Source organism: Danio aesculapii, chromosome 22 (genome assembly GCF_903798145.1).
Source record: "Danio aesculapii chromosome 22, fDanAes4.1, whole genome shotgun sequence".
NCBI lineage: Eukaryota > Metazoa > Chordata > Actinopteri > Cypriniformes > Danionidae > Danio > Danio aesculapii.
Window position 1 is genome coordinate 22,668,252 of NC_079456.1, and position 23,566 is coordinate 22,691,817.

At 33.6% G+C, this 23,566-nt stretch overlaps 2 protein-coding genes across 3 annotated transcripts in view; one reads left to right on the forward strand and one right to left on the reverse strand.

The window, feature by feature from the left end:
* The first annotated feature begins 453 nt into the window (after window positions 1–453).
* scamp4 (secretory carrier membrane protein 4) lies at window positions 454–11,952 on the forward strand. Its single transcript, XM_056447267.1, has 7 exons — window positions 454–530; window positions 918–1,014; window positions 1,107–1,235; window positions 5,152–5,308; window positions 5,383–5,484; window positions 7,930–8,047; window positions 8,317–11,952. Exons 2-7 carry the CDS (start codon window positions 1,008–1,010, stop codon window positions 8,497–8,499), a joined length of 696 nt encoding a protein of 231 aa, XP_056303242.1. The 5' UTR covers window positions 454–530; window positions 918–1,007; the 3' UTR covers window positions 8,500–11,952.
* Window positions 11,953–14,710: 2,758 nt separating this feature from the next.
* si:ch211-129c21.1 (uncharacterized protein LOC563087 homolog) overlaps window positions 14,711–23,566 on the reverse strand; it is a 24,364-nt gene continuing 15,508 nt past the window's right edge. For both annotated transcript variants that reach the window (XM_056447265.1, XM_056447266.1), the window contains exons 9-15: window positions 23,076–23,248; window positions 21,586–21,745; window positions 19,204–19,426; window positions 18,899–19,014; window positions 17,033–17,196; window positions 16,318–16,370; window positions 14,711–15,502 (exon numbers count right to left, since the gene is read on the reverse strand). In XM_056447265.1, the coding sequence (XP_056303240.1) occupies window positions 14,793–15,502; window positions 16,318–16,370; window positions 17,033–17,196; window positions 18,899–19,014; window positions 19,204–19,426; window positions 21,586–21,745; window positions 23,076–23,248 (1,599 nt within the window). In that variant the 3' untranslated portion in view covers window positions 14,711–14,792. The remainder of the gene's footprint in view (window positions 15,503–16,317; window positions 16,371–17,032; window positions 17,197–18,898; window positions 19,015–19,203; window positions 19,427–21,585; window positions 21,746–23,075; window positions 23,249–23,566) is intronic.

A 23,566-nucleotide genomic window follows, 5' to 3' on the forward strand; every position in this document is an offset into this window, starting at 1 on the left:
GGCTTGAAGGAAATAATAAATCAAAAAGTTATTCCGTGCAACTGCTTTGACTTGGTAATTTTTGCGGTAGAACATGGTAGTTTTGAGAAGCGAAAACCATTTTGACAATTACAAAGTCAATTTTTCTCCAAAATAAAACAGTTGCCAGCAAATAATTCATTGTTATTTGAACTAACAGTCCTTTAAAGGCAGCTCAAAACAAACTATCACATTGTATTTCAGTGTCTGCTACTAACTTTTGATAAAAAGTAACACGTCTCTGTCAAAAATAGCAGAAATGTGTCATATTTATCCATTGCCACAGGGCAGGGAAACTGGTAAATTATCTAGTCACAAGCACAGATACCACACCTTTGATAATTTTGTGATGGGGCTTGTAGTCTCTACCGCTCACAATTTCTTTCCGCTACGTGCAAAACGTGCCAACGTAGAACTACATTTCCCACAATGCACCAGAACGCTCCACGTGATTTCTAAAATTCAATACGGACTGCAGACGCATCCCCATCAAACTATTTAGCTGTACACAGGTATTGCATCTTTTTTATTATGAGTTCGTGCTTTTTTTGCAGTGTTAAAGCATCGTTTATTCTCTTAAACCCATATACTATAGTTTCCGATTTGTGCAGTTACTGTATAGTTTGACTGTTGTTTTTTTTCACTGCAGTTGTGTTTGACAGTGCAGCTGCTGGCCTGTAACGTTACTGTTTTCATATAACGTTATTACTGTCAAATATCGTTCATATAGAATTAATACAGCCATATACAGCTAATTATTTAGCATTTATGGTCTTAAAAGAAAGCTGTTATGAACTTATGTTCAACAGATATCATTTAGGAAAACTAATTGTATTGTAATACGTATTATTATTATATTATTTTTCTCTTTCTTTTAATGATATTTGTGTTCCTTTTAGCATTAAAAACCATTAGTCCATTAGTTCAGAGAGAGAAAAGGCCACCTTCACCAGAAGGATCAACATTGTGAACTTTCTCAAAATTGAAACATGACAGGTGAGTCAAGTTTGGTTTTGTCATGTAATGACTATGAATCTCACCTTGTTCATGCTTTGAAATAAATCTTTTTCATTTTTTTTGTCTGACAGATCGAACGAATAACTTCCCTCCATTGCCAAAGTTTCTTCGCATAAAGCCTTGTTTTTACCAAAATTTCGATGAGGAAATTCCTCAACCCCACCTCCAGCTTGTGCGTCGTGTCTACAATCTTTGGATGTGTGAGTAAATAAATGTCTATTTTAAAGATATTCATTTCAGTTGTTACCAGAGTGTATCTTGCCTGATGATTCCTAATGGTTTCCACGAGTCACAGAAGTTCTGTTTTGTCATGGTATCAGAAAATTGAGTTTGTCACTGTTTCGTTGTCTTGTTTCAAAACTATTCTTATTCTTAGGCTATTTCTTAACTTCATTTTATTTCTTTCACACTTACCAATTGGCAGTCACTGTTAACAAAGGCTAACCTTTCAGGATAATATAAATTTTAAGAGCTCTGACTTCAAAGTGACCACTTAAACTGCGTGCCAAAAAGTAGTGTGTGGACGTTTGTAAAACTCCCATCGAGCTATCGAATACAGAAGTGGGAGCTCTTCCCAGCCGTGCAAACATTATGTACCTCAGAATAGTTTCTAAATCTGAGGTAAATTATTCTTTTGTTGTTTTCAGATTTTTTATTGAAGTCATACATTATGATATTGAAGGTAAAATCGTTTTAATATGCACAACAGCAGCTTGTTTTTTTTCGTTCATTATAGGTCATGGAAATGCAGTTAAAGTTAGGGATATTTGATATTTTGTTTAGAGTGGGAACACAGTATGTCATGAGTAGGCCTCTCACAATATCTATTTTTTGTTGTATGTTATATTGCACCAAAGTACATTGTGATAAAAGCTATTATTGTTATTTTAAGGCCATTTTATATCACTCATTATATAATGGCAGAATGACAATATAATCTTAATAATAACAAAACAATATAATATTTAATTTCATTATAGTCATTTTAACAATTTAATAACTGGGCATTGGAATCAGAATGTGAAAGCACATATCCTAAATAAATAATATTACATGTTAACAAAAAAGAGCAACGTTAAAAAGTAACCGAGGCTGCGATATCAGCTACCAGATCTATTTTCAGTTGTCAGACACCTAATTGAAAATATACTAGTCATTTTTAGTAAATACTATAGTGTTTTTTACCGTACTGACACCTCCAATAGAGATGTAGCACAATCAGCTGATATGTTGCTAGAATTGGCTTTTATGTGTGGGCGATATATATTGCATCACCAAAAAATGATTGAGGTCATGTCCATGTGTTGTGTGATAACTCAATATGTTGATTATTGTGACAGGCCTAGTCATGAGAGAAAATTACATGTGGTTATGATAAAATTCAGGACAAATTGTGTATGGTTTTGCAATGACACGATTTAAAAGGGTAAACGATAGCAGTATTTCAATTTTTTAGCTGAACTCTGCATTTAAACATTGAGCAGCCATGGACACATGGATATTTTGAGGTTTGCTGTCGAAAAACGAAATTTAAGAAAGAAAGTTTGAGATTTTTTAAGAAAAATAGCTCGAAGATTAAATTAAATTGTTAAGTAATGCATTAGATTGTCACTTTAGGGTATGATTACGCAAAGCATTCTTGTTTTGAAATAGAGAAACTTCACTGTTTTAGTCTTTAATTTACTAGACATTAGACAACAGCATTTTTGTGCATGAAAAACACTTTTGTGATTGTGCTTTAAAATGATACTGTTATTGTCTGCCTGTAAACTACAAAAATGTGATTTTGTGGAAAAAAGCAACATCATTCATACGCATTATGCATATTACATGTATACATGCTTTTTATTAACTTTAATTTTACATTTGCTTTTTGAAACTGCCAAATAGAGTAAGGGTTGTTACTAGAGCTTCAATAACACCTTATTTTATTATTATATCATAACTTTATTTAAGTTTCAAAGTGCAAATCCCATTAGAACCAATTATTTATATATATTTTATGTTGGTTTTGCATGTGACTATAACTATTAACCGAAACCCTAAAGGTTACACAAAGTATCTGGAAAAAAAAACTGTACAGTGCCCATTTCTGTAAAAAAAAATATATAAATGTGAAGTATGGATAATATTAATAAACAAAATAATGATCTGGCTGCACGGTGGCGCAGTGGGTAGCACGTTCGCCTCACAGCGCTGAGCCTCAGCTGGGTCAATTGGCGTTTTTTGTGTGGAGTTTGCATGATCTCTCCGTGTTCGTGTGGGTTTCCTCCGGGTGCTCCAGTTTCCCCCACAAGTCCAAAGACATGTGGTACAGGTGAATTGGGTAGGCTAAATTGTCCATAGTGTATGTGTGTGAATGAGTGTGTATGAATGTTTCCCAGTGATGGGTTGCAGCTGGAAGGGCATCCTCTGCGTAAAATATATGCTGTATAAGTTGGCGGTTCGAAAAGAAAAGAAAATAAATGAATAAAAAGAATGACCTTCTAAAATGGCATCATATGGCATCTTTAACAGGCCAAATGACCAATGTTGACCTATAAACACACTTTGTTTTTAAAAGCCATATTCCAGTGCGAGTTATCAGAAGAGTTAATTAAAAACGCATACACTCTGAATCTTAAAGTTAATTTGTTGAAAATGTTGTTTGTGTCTCTGGATATTATTGTCTGTAATATATTCCGATCTGTTTTGAGCAGGAAGAGATCTGTAAAAATTGCAAATAGTTTTTTTTTGTTAATATATAACCTTTTAAAAGGATATGTGTTTGGTTTTTGGATCATTATGGAAAAAAAACTTTTTATTAAAATCATCTTTAATTATATCCATGTCAAACATCTTTACGCCATAACTAACTTCTGGAACTGTGTTGACAAAAATGAATATGGATGTATGTTTATAAAAAATGTATTCGCTTTTCATCTGAAAGTTTCAGCAATTAAAATTAATTAGTTTTGCTTGGGAACTTAACAGGGTTATCTTGATAATGTTATGATAGAAATATGATTGTTTTATATACATTGAAATGTTAGGGGGTGACGCGGTGGTACAGTAGGTAGTGCTGTCGCCTCACAGCAAGAAGGTCGCTGGTTTGAGCCATGGCTGGGTCAGTTGGCATTTATGTGAGGAGTTTGCATGATCTCCCCACGTTCATTTGGGTTTCCTCCGGGTGCTCCGGTTTCCCTCACAAGTCCAAAGACATGTGGTACAGGTGAATTGGGTAAGCCAGTGTTTCCCAACCCTGTTCCTGGAGGCACACCAACAGTACATATTTTGTATGTCTCCCTTATCTGACCCATTTGTGTCAGGTTTTGGGGTCTAATGTTCTGCTGAGTTGATTCAGGTGTGTTTGATTAGGGAGAGGTTGAAAATGTGTACTGTTGGTGTGCCTTCAGGAACAGGGTTGGGGAAACTGGGGTAAGCTAAAATTATCCATAGTCTGTGTGTGAAGGAGAGTGTATGGTATTTCCCAGTGATAGGTTGCAGCTGGAAGGGCATCCTCTGCATAAAACATATGCTGGATAAGTTGGCGGTTCATTCCGCTGTGGCGACCCCTGATTAATAAAGGGACTAAGCCGAAAAGAAAATGAATGAAATGTTAGGGCTACATTTTAGGAAGTTAAAATTGTCATAAAGTTTCTCATAATTTTCAAACAATGACATATTAGAAATAAATGTATATATTTCATCGACTTTGATTTTCTTTTGTGAATAAAAATTATTAAAAAAAACATTAAAAAGTGACTTTTTCCCATATTCATTCATTTACATCTTCTATTAATCAAGTTAACATTTCTGTCATAACACAGATCTCAAATATGAAATATTTAGATTTCATATTACATCTTGCTAACACTTAAGAATTGTACTGGAATTTACATTCATTTCAACATGCATTCATAATTAATAACTGAAAAGCAGAAAACCGATAAATGATTTAATTAAATAAATGAATAAACAGTTAACAGTAACGCCACCAGTCTTGTTCCGCCCTCACGGTTTGGGGTTATCGCTGTTGTACAACATCCTTGTAGCGCCAAAGTAAAGTTGTTATTTTGAACAATGCCTCTGAGATATCCACAGGCAGGCTAATGACTAAAACTTCTGCTTTCCCAGTGTATTCCATGACATTATGTGTGAACGTGGTGGGCTGCATAGCTTGGTGGGCCGGCGGTGGTAATGCCACCAACTTTGGGTTTTCACTGCTCTGGCTGCTGATTTTCAGTCCGTGCAGCTACACCTGCTGGTTCAGACCGCTTTATAAAGCATTCCGGTAAGCAGATCCTTGTTTTGAGGGGAGGAATATTAGCATTTTCACTTCTGATTTAATGGGTTTTGTCTTTTCAGGGCTGATAGTTCCTTCAACTTCATGGCGTTCTTCTTTATTTTCTTCCTACAATGTGTGCTTGCCTTCATCCAGTGTTTGGGAATACCCGGTTGGGGTGTTTGGTGAGTGGGATTTAAATATTGGGATGATCAATATTTAATGAGAGCTTCAGTAGTTGACCCATCGACTGTTCGTCCCTATGGAATTATACCTGTAAGGGCCAGGACACGCCAACCCCCCACCCCCACCCCCACGAGTGCGAGTATGAAGTAGTGAAGTGACCTAAGGGCTTGCACACACTAAGCCAACATCAAACAAACAAGCACCAATGAAACCCAACTGTGTCGTCACCTCACGTTGAATCGCGTCTGGACAAGAAAATTCTACGCATGAACACACCAAACAGACAAAAGCACACTGCAACGAGAGCCGTGTTCTTAATCTGCACCTGAGCAAAAGGATGTGTCTTTCTGCACAGTTTCTGTTTTCTCGTTCTAAAAAGGAAAACCGAATGTCCGACGTGTAAAATAAACAAAGCAGTTTTTAGTACCATTATCACAGTAATTGTCACTCGCCACAGAGGGATTCGCTCAAACAAGTATGTGCGATAGTCTAATAATCCATATAGTTTGCAAATATTTGAGAAGTGCAGCAGAATTACAGCCGGATTCATTGTGATCTTTCTTGGCTTGAATTGTTTACTTGCTACATCACTCTTGCACTCTGATTTGTTGCTGAATAATTAATCAGCGCACTCTCTTCAGCCGACACCAAATCTCCATGCTGAATCGGGCCAATAGCCACGTTTCCGTTCACCTATTTTTATATGCATTTTGGATCTGAGCATAAAAGGCGGTTGATAAACGCCAAGATGTGCATACATTTTGAAAATGTGCATAAAAACTTATGCGCATAACTGAGTAGGATAAACTTTTTATTTAATCAGAAAAGATGTTCATAAACTGCAATGGAAACACTTTTACCACACAAATTCCAGTGTGCGCATAAAAAAATAAGTCATGTGATTTTGTTATAAGAGATCATGTGATGATAAAACTGTGTGTGAATGGATAAACCAGCAGGCTGAACACATGGAAAAACATCTGAAATTATGTTTTGGTCATTTTAAAACGCCTTAACTGTTTCAGTATTAGTGTTATTATATTATTAATTACCTCCAGAACTGTCAAGTGTGTCTGCACTTTGATTCTTATGCCTTTAAACGCCACCACGCGTTCATTGCGTGTCGCATCGTTTTCTGAGGCACAAGTCATTTATTAAATAAGGAGAAGATTCACACAGCTTCTCCTACCTCAGTAAATTCAGTACTGGTGATATTTGGTGCCAGTTAATCACGAAGTGATGATTTTGTTCTCTTTGACTCGCTGGATGGAAACGCTACTTTATTCACACGTCTTTTCTGCAATATTACTGTTTTACGCATAAATTTATTTTGCTTGGCGTGTCCGGGCCCTATGGTTTAGTTTACTATCTAAGCAGTTTTAGATATTGATGTTTAAAGTTGTCGGATATCTTTTAGACAAAATATGGGGAACAAATCTATTTCATGTGTGAAAATAAGAAAATACTGTATATTCTTTTTTATTTTATAAACAAAATTAGAAGTAACAATGTGTCAACATGTATGAAAAAGTGACATTTAGCTAATATCTGTGTGCAGTGCAGATGCTAATTTTAGTTAGGAATATGGTGTGTAAATAATCACATAAATTGCGGTTAGGACATAAAATCTCCTTTAGTTTACACAGAAAGCAGCTATTCCAATCTTGTAATTATTGTCTAAACTAAAAAAAAAAATTGTTTTTTACTTTTTTAGTCATTTTAACTTGCATCAACGTCAAATTTACAATGTCAAGTTAAACTTTGTATAACTTAAATATAGTTGAACCCCAAATAGCTTATTAAAATAGCAAATAGCATTTGTTGTCATGACTTTTTGTCTTAGCATTTTTACTGTGTAAAGGTCAGTATAGCTGAAGATGCTTTTATGCTTCTTATATTTAAGACGTATGATTTAATACTTGAGTACTGCAGTTTATTTTATATATATATATATATATATATATATATATATATATATATATATATATATATATATATATATATATATATATATATAATGGAAATATTACATGCCATCACCTCAGTGTTATGAAATGCCTCTAAATTATTATGTTGACTGACTTTTATTTTCTTTTTTACAACGTGTTTTAGTTCTGCGTTTAAAATGTAGGCCATCTCCATAATGTTTAAATGCTGCATATTTTCGCTCATCTTGTATTCTATTTCACTATATTAAGTTATTTAAGTTGTCAGACTAGGAATATGTTACCCTATTTTATCAAAAACGCCAGAAAGAACTCATTCCAACATGATATTATTTACAATTAAAAACAATTTAGAAATTTTCTCTGTGTATAATATATATATATATATATATATATATATATATATATATATATATATATATATATAATTATTTTTTTTTACACATTGTTATTTTATTACTTCCATTATTGTTAACTCAAATTGTTTTGTATTTGCAGTGGTTGGATTGTCACAGTGATTTTTTTTGGCACAGATGTAGTCGCAGCTATATTTATGCTCATCTGCACTCTGCTCTTCACTGTAAATGCACTTCTCATGGCATTCGTTCTCATAAAGGTAGGATTTAAAACACATAATTTTACGTCAAATAATTAAATCACAGGGCTTACAGCAAGAAGGAACACAAAAGCAGATATTTCGAAAAATGCTGGAAACCATTGACTTTCATAGAAGACATAAAAAATACTATAAAACACATTGGCTACTTGTACATTCTTCGGAATATCTTCTATGTTCAACAGAAGAGAGAAGCAAGTAGATGTAAAATAAATGATGACAATAATTTCATATTTTGGGTGAACCGTCTTTTAATATTGTTTAATAAGGTTCATCGACTGTATCGTGGCGGAGGTGGCAGTTTTCAGCGGGCACAGGAAGAATGGACCACCGGTGCGTGGAAAAACCCAACTGTGAGAGAAGCTGGATTCAATGCCATCTCTGAAACAGGCCCCAGCCTGCCCCAGTACCCAGCCGCTGTGCCCAATTACCCAGAAAGCGGGCCCTGGTGATACCACTACTGACCTACAGATGGAGCCAAAGCAACACTGGTTGTCCTTATATTAAAGGGGCAGTTTGCAGAGCGACGTTGCCCAACATTTGTGTGCCAAGAAAACACCTTAGCCAGATCATGGACTTGTGAATAGTTGTTTTTTTTAATATAGCAAAAAGGTCTAATGCTAATTATTCCTCATACAACTCTTGCGCTTTGGTCTAGCAAGCCGATTTAAAGTGTGAATGATGATTGGAAATGTCAAACCACTGATCTGTGCGCAAAGGTCACAGAGAAAGTTAAACGACCAAGTCAAATACGCAAACTGCTCCTTTAAAAATGTGTCAACATATACTACTCTCATACTGACAGAGAAATGGTGGAACAGCAGAATCTCCCAATATCAAACTGTTACATTGATCATTCATCTCAAATCAGCTGAGCCTTGATCTTTATTTGAGATTTTTTTAGGGTGTGTTCACATTTGTTTTCCAGGTTTTGTTTTGTCTAAACCCTACTCTGTCCTGTAGGGCCGGTGTCCTGCATATTTTAGATCCAACCCCAATTAAACACACCAGCTTATCAAGCACTTTCCAGGTATACTAGAAACTTCCAGGCAGGTGTGTTAAAGGAAGTTGGAGCTAAACCATGCAGGACACCGGCCCTCCAGGACCGAGTTTGGGCAACCGTGGTTTAAACCAAAAACAATACTCTTACATTTATGACCAATCCCAATTCTACCTCTTAGCCTTTCCACTTCCCCCATAACCCTATAAACATTGAATTTTTAGGACCATAATACAAATGAAGGGGAACGCAAAATTTTTCATGAATACACCAGCAACATGGCTGCAAAAGCAAGCAAGGAAACCTTCAAATATAAATTAATAAGGATTTTTTTACTACAAAAGCAGCATCTGATTTCTTACATTTCTTACATTGTTAGTGTTACATTCATGATCTCCAAATAAATGTAAAAAACTGCTAATTTCCGCTAATGATAGTCCCTTATAATGCAAAATATTCCACATATTTTAAATTCTAATAACGTTACCTGATGACTTGACAGAACAGGTCTGAATATGTTTTTTTACAGCTCGTCTGGTATAATGTTAATGCTGTTTCTTGTGGTTACATCATGTATATGAGCACGGTGTAAATACAATTGAATGCTTCTGATGCCTGATGAAACCTGGAGGCTTATACACTTTCGACTTGAAAATAAACAGCGTTCGTCTAAATATTCAGTCGGCAGTGGCACAGATGTGAGGGAACAGAATATATTCGGATATCAAGATCAATTATCAATAAATAATTTTTAACGTATCGCCCAGCCCTACTCAACCTGCAAGGGTGTTTTTTATTTTATAAAATAATAAACACTATAAAGCAGTTTTGGTTTTGGGCCAAGTGCATCTATAATTTTCGGTTTCTGCCCAGAATTGTCTATTTGGTTCATCCTTAATAATAACAAAGTCCCTTTAGGGCAAGTCATTTCACTTGGCGGCCATTTTTTAAAGGCCTCTCGGGCAGTATGGTCGGGCTTTCTGTCTGAATGGGGAAACATCAAATTCTCCAAAACTGTTTGCCAAGTTTACAATTACGTGACATATTTGGAAACACCAATAAAAGTAAACAATAACGGTCTCATAAGTTTCGTTTCTAAATGTCCGAGTCAAACAAAATATGACATTTTTTCAGGCTGTCTGAGCTAATGCGCACTCGAAAGGAATGAGATCATGACACCAACCTCATTAATGGCCATTCTACACATTATCATCCTCTGGATAATACTTCGTCAGATCTCGCTTGTCTTCACAAGTAATTCACAACATGGTCTTGATGGTGCATCTCCTCCAGAAATAACAGCGACTCTTTGTTAACAAGTTTGCGGGCGTAATTTTTGTCATGTGACGGACTGTACTGCGCGTTCTTTTTATACAGATTACTTGTTACGTGAAAAACTTGTGTTTTCAAGTGCAGTTGGTTTATTTAAAAGTGCAGATTTCAAGCTTTATGTGGAAATATTTCTTATGTCTGTGAAGTAAGTATTCACTGAGATTCCACTGCATTTGTTGACCAGCAAACTGTCGTAAAAGCACACACCAGGTCTGAGCTTTTCCCTCAGAGAAACATCAGTCTACAGCAGGGATGGGCAAACTCAATCCTGGAGGGCTGGTGTCCCTGCATAGTTTTGCTCCAACCCTAATCAAACACACCTGCTTATAGCTTTTTAGTGATCTTGAAGACACTAATTAGGGTGTTCAGGTGTGTTTGATTAGTGTTGGAGCAAAACTCTGCAGGGACACCGGCCCTCGAGGATCAAGTTTGCCCATGCCTGGTCTACAGCAATCGATGATTGGCTCCTGTACTAGTAGGCAGGGCTTCATTCGCCATATTGACCTTTACACTTTTACCCATTCAAAACTATATAAGTGACATGTCTTGTGTATTCTTTACTTTTTATTAATAAGCAACAACAACGAGGAAAGAAAAAGCAGGTATTCTTGAGCATTCTGTCATTTTTATGGTCACATCTAGTCCATCATGTCCTGTTTTTGGTTCTGTTTGGTGTCTTTGTTTATAGCCAAGTTAATGGCGGCGACTTATTCAAATGAACCACACTAACAAAGCCAAGTGTGAACACACCCATACTGACATTCCATTATCTTGTTTGCCAATGAAATCAATAATTGCACATCCAATCACTAAATTCGGAGGATCACGTAAAAATTGATGGGAAATCTCACTGCATCGTACACAATCACATTACCGTTTTAGGGAAAGTGATTTCTAAGAGAGGAGAAAGCATGTCCAAGTGTTCTTTTCTAAATCATGGCAGCTTTTTGATTTACCTCCGGAAATTTGGTCTTGAATCACTTTTGCAATTATTTTCAATTTATTGTGCCGACTTTTACAATTCACAAGCATGTCTTTGTAAATGCACATGACACCCCCCCCCCTTTCTTTTATACAATGCAAATGTTTTTTATTTTATATCTAAGACTGGAATGTTTCCTTGCAATCACGTGTTGTGCCTGCTCTCGTTTCTGTTTTAAGCTTATCACGTCTTCTCAATGAAGATCGCCTTAATTCTTCATGCATATTATTAAGCATGTTTGAACTACTAACTTTCCCTCAAGTGCTATCACGCTACATGCTCCTAATTTTTTAATATTGGCTTCTAATTATGTATTACTTTGCATTTCATTCAAATAATCGTTGTGCTTCGTATTGGAGCATTAATGTTTACACTTGAGGTTGGCTGGAGGAAAGACACTCTGATTCAATATGTGACTTGAATTTTGATTCTTATTCTTCACAACATCCCTCCACACAGCCACAGGAGGGTGATTTTGCAGCATTCTACTACTGGCCTCGGTTAGCCAGTGTATTTAATGATCTTGCGTATGAAATGTGACTGGAATGACTCTTTAACTGACTTCAGTTCAATAAAAACATTCTTTTTTCATCATGGAGTTGCTTTTATTACATTCGTACTCTTGTCTTAATTACATAACGCCAGTATTAGATCCTCCAATTATAGTCTACTTTGACCCTCAAATATGTTTAATTTAATGCCTGGATTAGTTGTGAAAATGTTATAAAAGCGCTGTTTTCTGCTCTGCAAAACCACTTTGAAATTCTTGAACTGATATGGTTAAACGGATGCCATATTCGATTAGTTTACAGAAGCTTCCAAATTTAGATGTGGTCATATGCATTTGATTTCAACCGATCACATACCAAACTGGGCCATCTGACCAATCACGGCAGAGTGGGAGGAGCTTAGAGAGACTGGATCCTAGAACAAACCATTTTAGAAGCTTCCAAATTTAGATGTGGTCATATGCATTTGATTACAACCGATCACATACCAAACTGGGCCATCTGACCAATCACGGCAGAGTGGGAGGAGCTTAGAGAGACTGGATCCTAGAACAAACCATTTTAGGCCCTAAAAAATATGCTACAAGATATAGCACAAGACCGTTTGGAAATACACTCCAAAACAAAATTAGGAACATTTAACACAGCACAACAGAGGAACTTACTCAAGTACAACACCGGGTCACGGCACCAATTAACACTTGAATTAGTTATAATAGTGTTGTAACACTCACTGAAATGCGACGTGTCTAAGGTATTGCAAAGTTAGAAGGTATTGTAGTGCAGACGCAGGTTCTGATTGGTAAGATGTATGATCTTCATTTTCCTTAAAGGAGCACCAGTTGTTTTTAACATTCATGTTTTCAAACCAGGATTTTTTTTCTTGAATTTTACCTCAATTTGGTCAAAAAACATTACAGGCACTAAAAATATGATGCAAGATAAATTACAAGATGTAAAACTATTGTAATAGACTCCAGAACAAAATTAGGAACATGTAACACGGCATAACAAGAGGCCCTTTAGGAAATTCATGCTTAAGTACAACACCGGGTCACGGCACCAATTAATACCTTCCTTGTTATAATTGTGTTGTAACACTCACTGAAAAGTGATCTGTATGAGGCATTGCAAAAATAAAGGTATTTTAGTGCAGACGCAGGTTTTAATTGGTAGGATGTATGGTCTTCATTGACCTTAAAGGGGCACCAGTTGTTTTTAACATTCATATTTTCAAACCAGGATTTTTTTTTCTTGAATTTTACTTAAATTTGACCACAAAACATTCCAGGCACTAAAAAATATGATGCAACATAAATTACAAGATGTAAAACTATTGTAATAGACTCCAGAACAAAATTAGGAACATTTAAAACGGCATAACAAGAGGCCCTTTAGGAAATTCAAGCTCAAGTACAACACCGGGTCACGACACCAATTAATACTTGCCTTGTTATAATTGTGTTGTAACACTCACTGAAAAGCGATGTATCTGAGGGATTGAGAGGGCGAAGTATTGCAAAGTTAGACGGTAAATTTGGCCAAAAACATTCCAGGCACTAAAATATAATGCAAGATAAATTACAAGATAGTTGAGTCTTTTGTTTTTAATTTTTTTAAATATATTGAATGGATGTAAAACTATTGTAATAGACTTCAGAACAAAATTAGGAAACTTTAACAAGGCATAACAGAGGCACTTTGAACTAAACTAAACTGAACTTAAACTAGACTTAAATAGACTTTACTAGAACTACGTTAAGCTGCTTTGACGCAATCTACATTGTAAAAAGTGCTATATAAATAGACATGAATTGAACTTTAGAAAATTCATGCTTAAGTACAACAGCGGGTCACGGCACCAGTTAAAACTTACCTTGTTATAATTGTGTTGTAACACTCACTCAAAAGCGATGTGTCTGAGGTATTGAGAGGGTGAAGTATTGCAAAGATAAACAGTATCGTAGTGCAGACGCAGGTTCTGATTGGTAGGTTGTATGATCTTCATTTACCTTAAAGGGGGGCACCAGTAGTTTTTAACATTCATACTTTCTGTACATTTTGAAAATACTTAAAGGTGCAGTATGTAAGTTTGACACCCAGTGGTTGAACTAGGTATTGCACTTGAACTTTAGAACTGTGACTCAGTGCAAGCTAACACATATCAATGATTCAGCATGCACATTTAATTATGTTAAACAGGTTTAATATGTATTAATTAGATTATAAACCTTACCATTTCATCTGAGTGCAGTGAGTGCACTATTCTGTGCTTCTGAATGGCTGTATTTAAATTTCTGTCGTGTTTCATCTGGTGCAAACAGCCAAATTGCTAATCACTGCAAATCTCCTCACATAGCATGTTAGGACACAGGGTTACAATGTAACCTGCACACCTAATGGTTACATTTGTAATATTTTTATTATTTGCTAATTAATATACCACCTCATGTGGAACTCTGAATCTGTGTCTCATTTCAGAATCTGCAACTGTCCATCAAAGGTCACATTTCGGTCGCGGATGCGTACTTTGAGAGCCTTCATGACTGAATGAATGAAATACGTGGATTTCCACCAAGGCAACCCGGGGTGCTGAAATATAATTGGCTAAACTGGCATTGGGCTGGTTAAATGACCAAAACAAAGACAGCGGTTCCGGCACGCAACGCACATTTTCAAAGCAGAATATCTGATTTCAGCATTGTTTTTCAGATATGCAAGAATGTTCATTTAGCATGCTTCTTAAACATCTGCAAACTATTATATTATAGTATTTTTATGCTTTAGAAGAGTCAAAAACGTCCATAAGGCACCTTTAAATTTGGCCGAAAATTATACAATTTTACATTTTTACTTTTTATTAGTATTAATAAAAAAATAAATAAATATAAAAATTATACAAAATGATTTAATAAAAGAACATCAAATCTCAGACTCATCAGTAATGTACTTAAACATATGAATGCCCGTTGAGGGATCCCCATTCCTGTGGAAGCCAGTTGCTTCTAGATTACTGTTCGTTGTGACACACAAGCTGACCATTTGATGTTTACCGTCCATGACATCATTTCCCGCAGGCACGTATTGCATTTTTGGAAGATTCCCATGGGGTTTGATTGATTGCCTCCCACAACACATAAATGGAGAGATGTGGCCCATGTACAAGTTCCAGATCAGCAGGCACGCCATCATAACGGACAGCACCGCCAGCGCCACTTGCATCGCTATCCATTTAGACTCACTGCTCTGATTTTTAGAAAACGATGGCGGTTCATCAGGTTTGATCAAACCTGATGATGTCGTGTAGATTTCATTAGGTTCTCCCAACGTGGTCTTAATCTTATCTGTCACAACGACTGCTACTTCTTCACGCAAGTCATAAACTGCCAGTGTTTTGGTGTAGTGTTTCCCTTTCGCCTGCTCCACTGACACGCATGTGTAACGTCCAGCGTCAGCAGAGGAGGCGTTAGAGATAAGGATTGCGTCATTATAAATGGTATACTTCCTGTTTGAGTAAGGCAGTGGCTTTCCAGCTAAATTCCAGTTCACTTGGGCCAGGTTGGAGTCTGGTCGGCACAGCAGCCTGATGTTGTTTCCCAGTACCAGTGTACGGATCTTTGGTTCAATGGGAGCTGGGGAAATAGAAAGCATGGTTAATAAACAGGGTTTCTGCAGGTTTCATTAGGACTTTTAAGACCTTTTTAAGTCCATCATGAATGAAATTTCAAGCTTAAACAGGATTAAACACTAAGGAGTTTTTTTTTTTAAATAACCTAGTTGGACCAGCGGAAAAGTATTTTACTTGCCCCATCAAAAAAAAAAAAATGTAATGGCAAATTATTTTCTTCCTGTCCACATAGAATACATTTTAATGTTAAGACTGAAATTGAAGTCAGTTTGTCTTTCAATTGCTTTAATATTCGCAAGAGAATGATCAGTTTACACACAGCCAGCCTCTGGGAGCAAAAGGATCCCAAGGATGGGCTCACAGGCAATTTTAAAGACAATGTTACAATGTTTTAGATAAGAATTTCTCTAGATCCCTTTAACTCTTAAACTACCAGTAGATTACACATGGCTGTAAATGAATATGTATTTGATCTTTACTTCAGCAAAACCTTCATCAGTTTATAATATCAATCATCAATATTTCAAAAATTCCATCACAATTCTTAACCGCATTTTAAAAAATGTCTCAAAACAAACATTTTAACACCGATTTCAACACTTCTATTTTTTTAATAACAAGCTTTTTAAAAATATAAATTTACATTGACATAAGAAAATTAAATTAAAATGATTTAAGAAACACAAAACATTTCCTCAGTGAATTTAATACTTTGAGGCCTAAAATTTTAGATTTGAAATTTAAGACATTTTAAGACCATGCGGACACCATGATAAAGATCTTTACTTGAAAATAATAATAATAAATGAAGATACATACCTGTTATTGGGCATTGAGAGGCATCTCCATCTCTTAGACTTTGTATCAGGTTACTAAAATGCAAAATAACTGATGTTAGATAGAGAGTGTAAATTTTGTTTATATACAGTCTAGAAGATTTTAGATATGCAAAAAAAGTGGAGATCCAAACAAGAGATTGGTCTACTGTTTCCTACATCTCAAGATTTCAAGTTCACTATTTAATCCTCATTATTAGTGCACTTATTTAACCATATGTCATAAACGGCATATTTTATAAAGCGCACTAATATAAAAACACAAAGATATTTAAAAGACAATGACAAAAAGATTACATAACCCTTTATGTTATGTTTCAGAACACTACATTATTTCTGAGGAAAAAATACAAATCAAGCGTTTATAAATTGCACTCCACTGCATGCAAATCCTCTGAAATGTGACAATGTAATTGATGTCGGGCAAAGCACCACCTGTTTGAATTTGTGTCAATTCATAGAGACTAATAAATCTAAAATTTGATAATTACGAAATTTAAATAATCATAGAATATTTATTTGGTCATTCATTGTGGAAAAGAACAGCATGAACATTCTGCTAAATATCTCATTTTCTTTTGTTCCGTGGGCAAAGAAAACCATACCAGTTTGGAATGAGCTAGAATTACAGAAATCTTACTTTCTGTAGGATTCTAGGATTATTTCCCCTCCCTCCTGATATAGGATGAGTGTCTTACTCTTTCAAATGATCAGTTGATGCGGGTAATCTAGAGCAGCGTTGAGCTGAGACGTCCCAGGCACAGTATGGGTCTCTGGCCAGCACACAGTCCAAACAGGAAGAATAACGACTGCAGTTACTGACGGGCATCTGGACGACCCCGGATGCAGAGCCTGCATACAACTGGATCAAACAAGACAACCTATTTGTTTTTGTTTTTTTAATGATGGACTTTTGCAAAGAAACATTCCTCCACTTTATAAACGCTGACAATTAGTCAATTACAAATTTAATTGTTTGTAATTACAATTGCAAAACTAATAAAGTTATTATGTAAAAACTACTTAACATTCAATTAATACTGTCTTTTTTTTTTTTTACACTTTTAATCAAATGAACTGGAGTGTCGTTAATAACCCAAGAAACTGTCAACGAGAACAAATGAATTGAGACTCCTTACTGAAAATATTGATTCATACAGGACAATTCTTTTTTTAAATAGGTAAACATTTTGAATTAGTCATTTAAATTTGTGCCCTTAATATAAAATACAGCATTAGCCAAAAAATATTTTCATATGCAAGCAAAATGGACATTATAACAGAATTATACCCAAACGAATCAGCATCAAAATCACATTGTTTACATTAGAGGTGTGTTAAACCAAATATATTAAAATATAATTGAATCAGCATTGATAAATAAAATACAGCGTAAATGTAACATACTATAAGTGTATTATACCCAAACTAGTCAAAATCGAATGTGAATCTGAATATAATACAATAAATAAAAAAACTATTATAAAATAACAAAAAAAAAAAAAAAAAAAAAAAAAAAAAAAAAAAAAAAAAAAAAATCACAATTAAACATGAAATAAAATATTTAAAAAAATTATACAATTTTTAATAAATAAAAATAATAAAATAAATTAATTAATAAATCAAATAAATAATAAGAATTACAATTAAACATTAAATAAAATATTTTTGAAAAATAATAAAATGTAATTAAATTAAAATAATAATAATAATAATAATAATAATAATATAAATAGTTTATAAATCAAACAAATAAAAAAATACAATTAAATATTAAATAATTTATAAAAATAATAAAAACGTAATTAAATTAAAATAATAATAATATAATAAATAATTTATAAATCAAACAAACAAAAATACAATTAAATATTAAACAAAATAATTTTGAAAAATAATAAAAATGTAATTAACGTAAAATAATAATATTAATAATATAATAAAATAATTTCTAAATCAAATAATAAAAATTAAATTAAACATTAAATAAAATAATTTAAAAAAATATATATAAATCAAATAAATTATTAAAAATACAATTAAACAATAAATAAAAATAAATTAAACAATTAATAAATCTAATACATAATAATAACAACAACAACAACAATAATAATAAAAAAAAATAATAATACAAATAATAATAATTATTACTCACACACACACACACACACACACACACACACACACTGAACATCAGAACTGAATTATACTCAAAATATTCATAATTAAATGTGATTCTGAATGCAAATTTGTGGGGATCTGAAAATAATCGAATCAGCAAATATATACAACACACATAGCGAGTTCCTAAAGAGTGGCACGGTACAGTTTGCTATTTTGGTACTTTTGATAGCTGAAATGGAAATAAGTTTGTTCTGTACTGGACTATAGCATACCGCTCAGTGGAAAGGAGCCAAAAGTAAAAATTAACCACAACCAAATGCGAATCCCTCATTGAACATACAAAATGAACATAAGTATGTAATTAAATATAGCCAAATGAATGTGAATCTGAATAGAATCAAATCAGCAAACCTACAGCTAACCCCAGTTTTGCGTACCTGATTCTGATGAAGTCGGAGGACATCAATAGCCTCTGCACTCTCAAACAGTTTGACCTCTTCAATGATGTGCATTTCTCCATCATAATTCACTGCTTTCTGCACATAACCGTTTGCTGATGGAAAAAATAACAATAAACCTGAATTACAAAAACCAGATCCAGCTTTTCAACACTACTCAACATAAAAACAACACGTTCAATAGGCTGCAACTGAAACAGAAGGTGCAATTAACATTCCTGCGACTCTGACTGTTTACACACACCCTTTAACCGACTCTGCCCTAGAGGCTTATGGGAACTCACCTGTGCCCACAAACATCACGGGATAGGACTGTCCGTCTGCTGCAGTTACCACGTCTACAACGAGACGCGTCAACAGTGGCCCTCTTTTGAGCAACAGTGGTTTTCCTGTTATTGGATGAACGGCGTCATCCATTAGAGGATGATCTCGGATGAACTGGAGGGTTTTATCTGGGAGATTCAGTGAACTTTTTATTCCTGAAGTCCTCGCTGCGTTGTTGATACACTGCGAAGATGAACATTTGTGAGATGACATATTATATATTGTTTTTTATGTCCTGATTTTATAATAATAATACATTTTATTTATGATGTGCTTATATATACAACAACAAATTAAAAAAAAAATGCACTAACAAGCATAAAATCCCAGTAACAAGCCAAAAGTCACACAGCAACAATCAACAAAACAGAAATTTTGAAGCCATAGGTATTGATTTTGTGTTGTCTGTATCAGTTCTTTTCACATCACCTATATACTATATATCTGCAGGTTAACTATGTTTATATATAATAACAAATTTACCTGTTAAAAGCTATTAGTAATAAGTAGGCCCACACGGAATCTGGCCGCGCAGAATTCCACAGATTTTTAGCCCATCATTGATTCTGTTTATTTACTTATGTAAATGTGTGTACGTTTATTTTTATTCAGTTTTTTAAATTAATTTCAGTATTATTGACTAATATGAAAATGTTCATATAGTTTATTTACAATACAGTTTGTAAAGTAATATTTTCTGTCTTTTAGTAGATATATTATATAGAAGACTTGCTTTGTTTACCAAATAAAGTGGATCTTATTGGATTTGCATTGTAAACATTAAATAAAAGTTAAAATGGTATTACTTTTTAGTTCATATATTAAGGTTTTAGTTATGATAATCCTAAAATCATTCCGCATAAATCCACAGATTTTTAACAAAATTTCACGCAGAAATGGCAAAAAATATGGCAGATTTTATCTGGCCCTAGTAAGTTATAACTAGGGACAGACAGAATCTGCGGACATTTTTTGCTATTTCTGCAGAGAATTTTGTAAAAAAAAATCTGTGGATTTCTGCGGAATGATTTTGAGCTTATCGTAACTAAAATCTTAATATATGAAATAAAAAAATAGCTTTTTAGTCAATGGTTACAATGCATATCCATCTAGACCCACTTATTTGGTTAACAAAGCAAGCCTCACATACAATATGTCTACTAAAAGACAGAAAATATTACTGTACAAACTTTATTGTAAATAAATAAAATAACATTGCCATATTTGTTAATATTACTGAAATTAATTAAGTCTAAATTTACACACATTTATACAAGTAAATAAACAGACTCCATGATGGGCTAAAAATCTGCAGAAATCTGCGCACGCAGTTTCCGCGTGGGCCTATAAGTTACTAATGAATTAGTTAAAGTTATTAGTAGCTAATAAAGTTATGCTAACTAATAAACTGAACTTTTCGGATTTTGATTGTAATGTAATCAAATAAATGTGTCAAATAAAAATAAACTAATCAAAATTCAAATAAACTTTTTAAAATTGAATTAAAATGAATTGAGTTCTTGGTTTTCGAAGTTGAATTCTTTTGAATAACAACAAAAAATAAGGGTGACAAACGTGTGCTCTCGTTATTATCATATTTATGTTTGCAAAAGAAGGCTGTTCTGTTTAGTAAGGCTGCATTTATTTGATTAAAAATTCAGTATAAACTGTTAAATATTATTACCATTTAAAATATTTCTTCGATACTGAATGTAGTTTAAAATTGTATTTATTCCTATGATCCAATTTTTTTAGCCTCATTATTCCAGCTTTTTATGACACACAGTCCTTCGGAAATCCATATAATATGCGGACTCGCTGTTCTATTAAATGTTAAATTGTTGAGTTGATAAGTTTTTACAATTCTTTGGTGTAGCTATTAGTTTATTGAAACTGTGATATGTTTTACTTTCAAAATAACATTATTTCATGGAGAAAAACAAACTAAATAAATATAATAACAGTCTTTTTCTGCCCTAGAGGCCTTTGTAATTTAATGTGTTCTTAAAAATTAAGAAAAATACATTTTAAAAAGTACATATGGTACTTTTAAATGGTTTATAATCAGAGTTTATACAAAAAAAAAAAATAATAATTAAGCAACTCAACAGTTTACAACACTGATAATAATAAAAATAAAAGTTTCTTAAGCTCAAATAATCAAATGCTTTCAGAATGATCATGCAACACTGAACTGGAATACTACTACTGCTAATAATAATAATAATAATAATAAAATTGTTAATAAATGGTAAAATTGTATGTAATGGTATTTATATTGTAATAATATTTTACAAATATACCGTTTGTATACGGTAAGTATATCTTAAATGTCCACTCACAGCTCCTGGCCGAGGAACAGGAAGGTCTCCACTGTATGTCACCCACTTCACATCAGACATTTCCACCGCCACCTCGGTCTTAAATTTGCCACGTGAAAACACGTTGCTGATATCAGTCACATTATACGCACATACAGCTGACGACTGATCAGTAGAGCTTCTGCAAACACACAAATATCATCATCATCACTTATGGCCTATAAATGACACTGACTAATCTGGAGGTAAGAGCCAGACCATCCCTTCATTATCAGTAATTCCTTTCAGCATATCTTAATGACATGTGACTCATAGCCTTTACCTCGCGATCATAAACTGCAGTTATTTCACAGGGAGTTTTATTGATGCATAGCAAACTGAAGTCAAATATATATATGTGTGTGTGTGTGTTATATATATAAAAAAATTTATGATTTCTTTTTACTTTATTCTATTTTTTCAATATGATCTTCAACATCAACAAAACTCGTTTAAGCCAGTTTTTACAGTTTACAATGGATTACTATGTGGTTTGAAGTCAGATTGAAACCTTTTTTGTAAATATGAACACTCAGAGGGTTTTCAAACTTTTTTTTTTAATCATACAAAAATACACTATTTTATTTGTGATATTATTACTGAAATATCTGAATTTATTATTTGTATTTTCATTGTAACTTTGAAGTTTTATAATTTAGTAAATTTTGTTTTAGCTTTTGCAGTAAATTAAATGAAGCTTGCTATATATAAATGAAAATGAATGTGTTGGCAAATAGCTGAAATAAACTTTTTATTTTCCGTTTATTTTAAGTTTATTTTGTAAAGGTTTAATCTTTTTATAACTATAAATACACTGGATTAAATATATTAGTTTGAACTTAAATTCAAGTTACAATTACCAGTCACATTTACCAGTTTGTCAAATTAAATAGAAATTCACCTGATGATGAACTGAATTTCCATCAAGTAGACTGGCCACAAAAAAACAACAGCAAAAAAGTTGGATGAACACTAAGATACATGAAATTTTAAAATGCTCATAAAAATTGCTCTTAACTGAGCCTCAGATTTTAAAAATACTTTTAAATCCAATAAAAAGACATGCATAAACTACAAACTACACATTTATTGAATCAATTTCTTGATGCAAAACAAAAAAAGAGGGCAAATCATATTACATGTACCGTCAAAAAGAATATTTTATTCATTCTGAAATTCCTGAGGCATTTGTATGAAAGATAACAGTGTTTTTTATTACACTTTTTATTTGTAGCTTTGGGAAAAAACTGTTTCCCTTGTTGTGTCTCTCAATTATTATCACTAGCATTAGCTTCCAGGTCAGTGACCATTTTTTACTCTCAAACACACTGAATTGATTTAAATTAAAATGTTTTTACGGAAACACAGATAGTGTGGTGATCGCTTTTAAGTAATGACAAAATAACTCAATAAATAAGCATGTTCATTTATAGAACAGTGACTAAAAGTATGAAAAAAAGGTGCAAACTTACGACTGAGAGGTGAATACAGCATAAAAGACACTTTTCCTCCATTTTTGGTGGCGGACATGGAAGACGTCCTGTATGACGTAGGGCAGGCTGGGCTCAGGGACAGAGCAGTCCAGACGAGCCTTCAAGAACGAGGTCCATTTCCGCTGGAGGGTCCGCAGACCACCCATATCACCCTGAAAAAAGGAGAAAACACGCTTTTACAGGATTCTGACATATTATTATTCCAAGAAACTGTCTAACAATATAAAGAATACAGTAAACAAATACAATTCATTTACACAATATACACATTGGGTAAACAGGAAAGAAGAGAGAGAAAGAAAAAAGAAGAAAAAAAACAATAAAAAATAAAAATAAAAAATAAAAAAGGATTTACATTTCTTAATATCAATTAATCTTAAGTTATTTTTTAAATGTTTTATTTCACACAAGTAGTCAGTAAGAGTTGGTATCTTTTTAAGAAACTTAATAAATAAATTTTTCCAACAAGT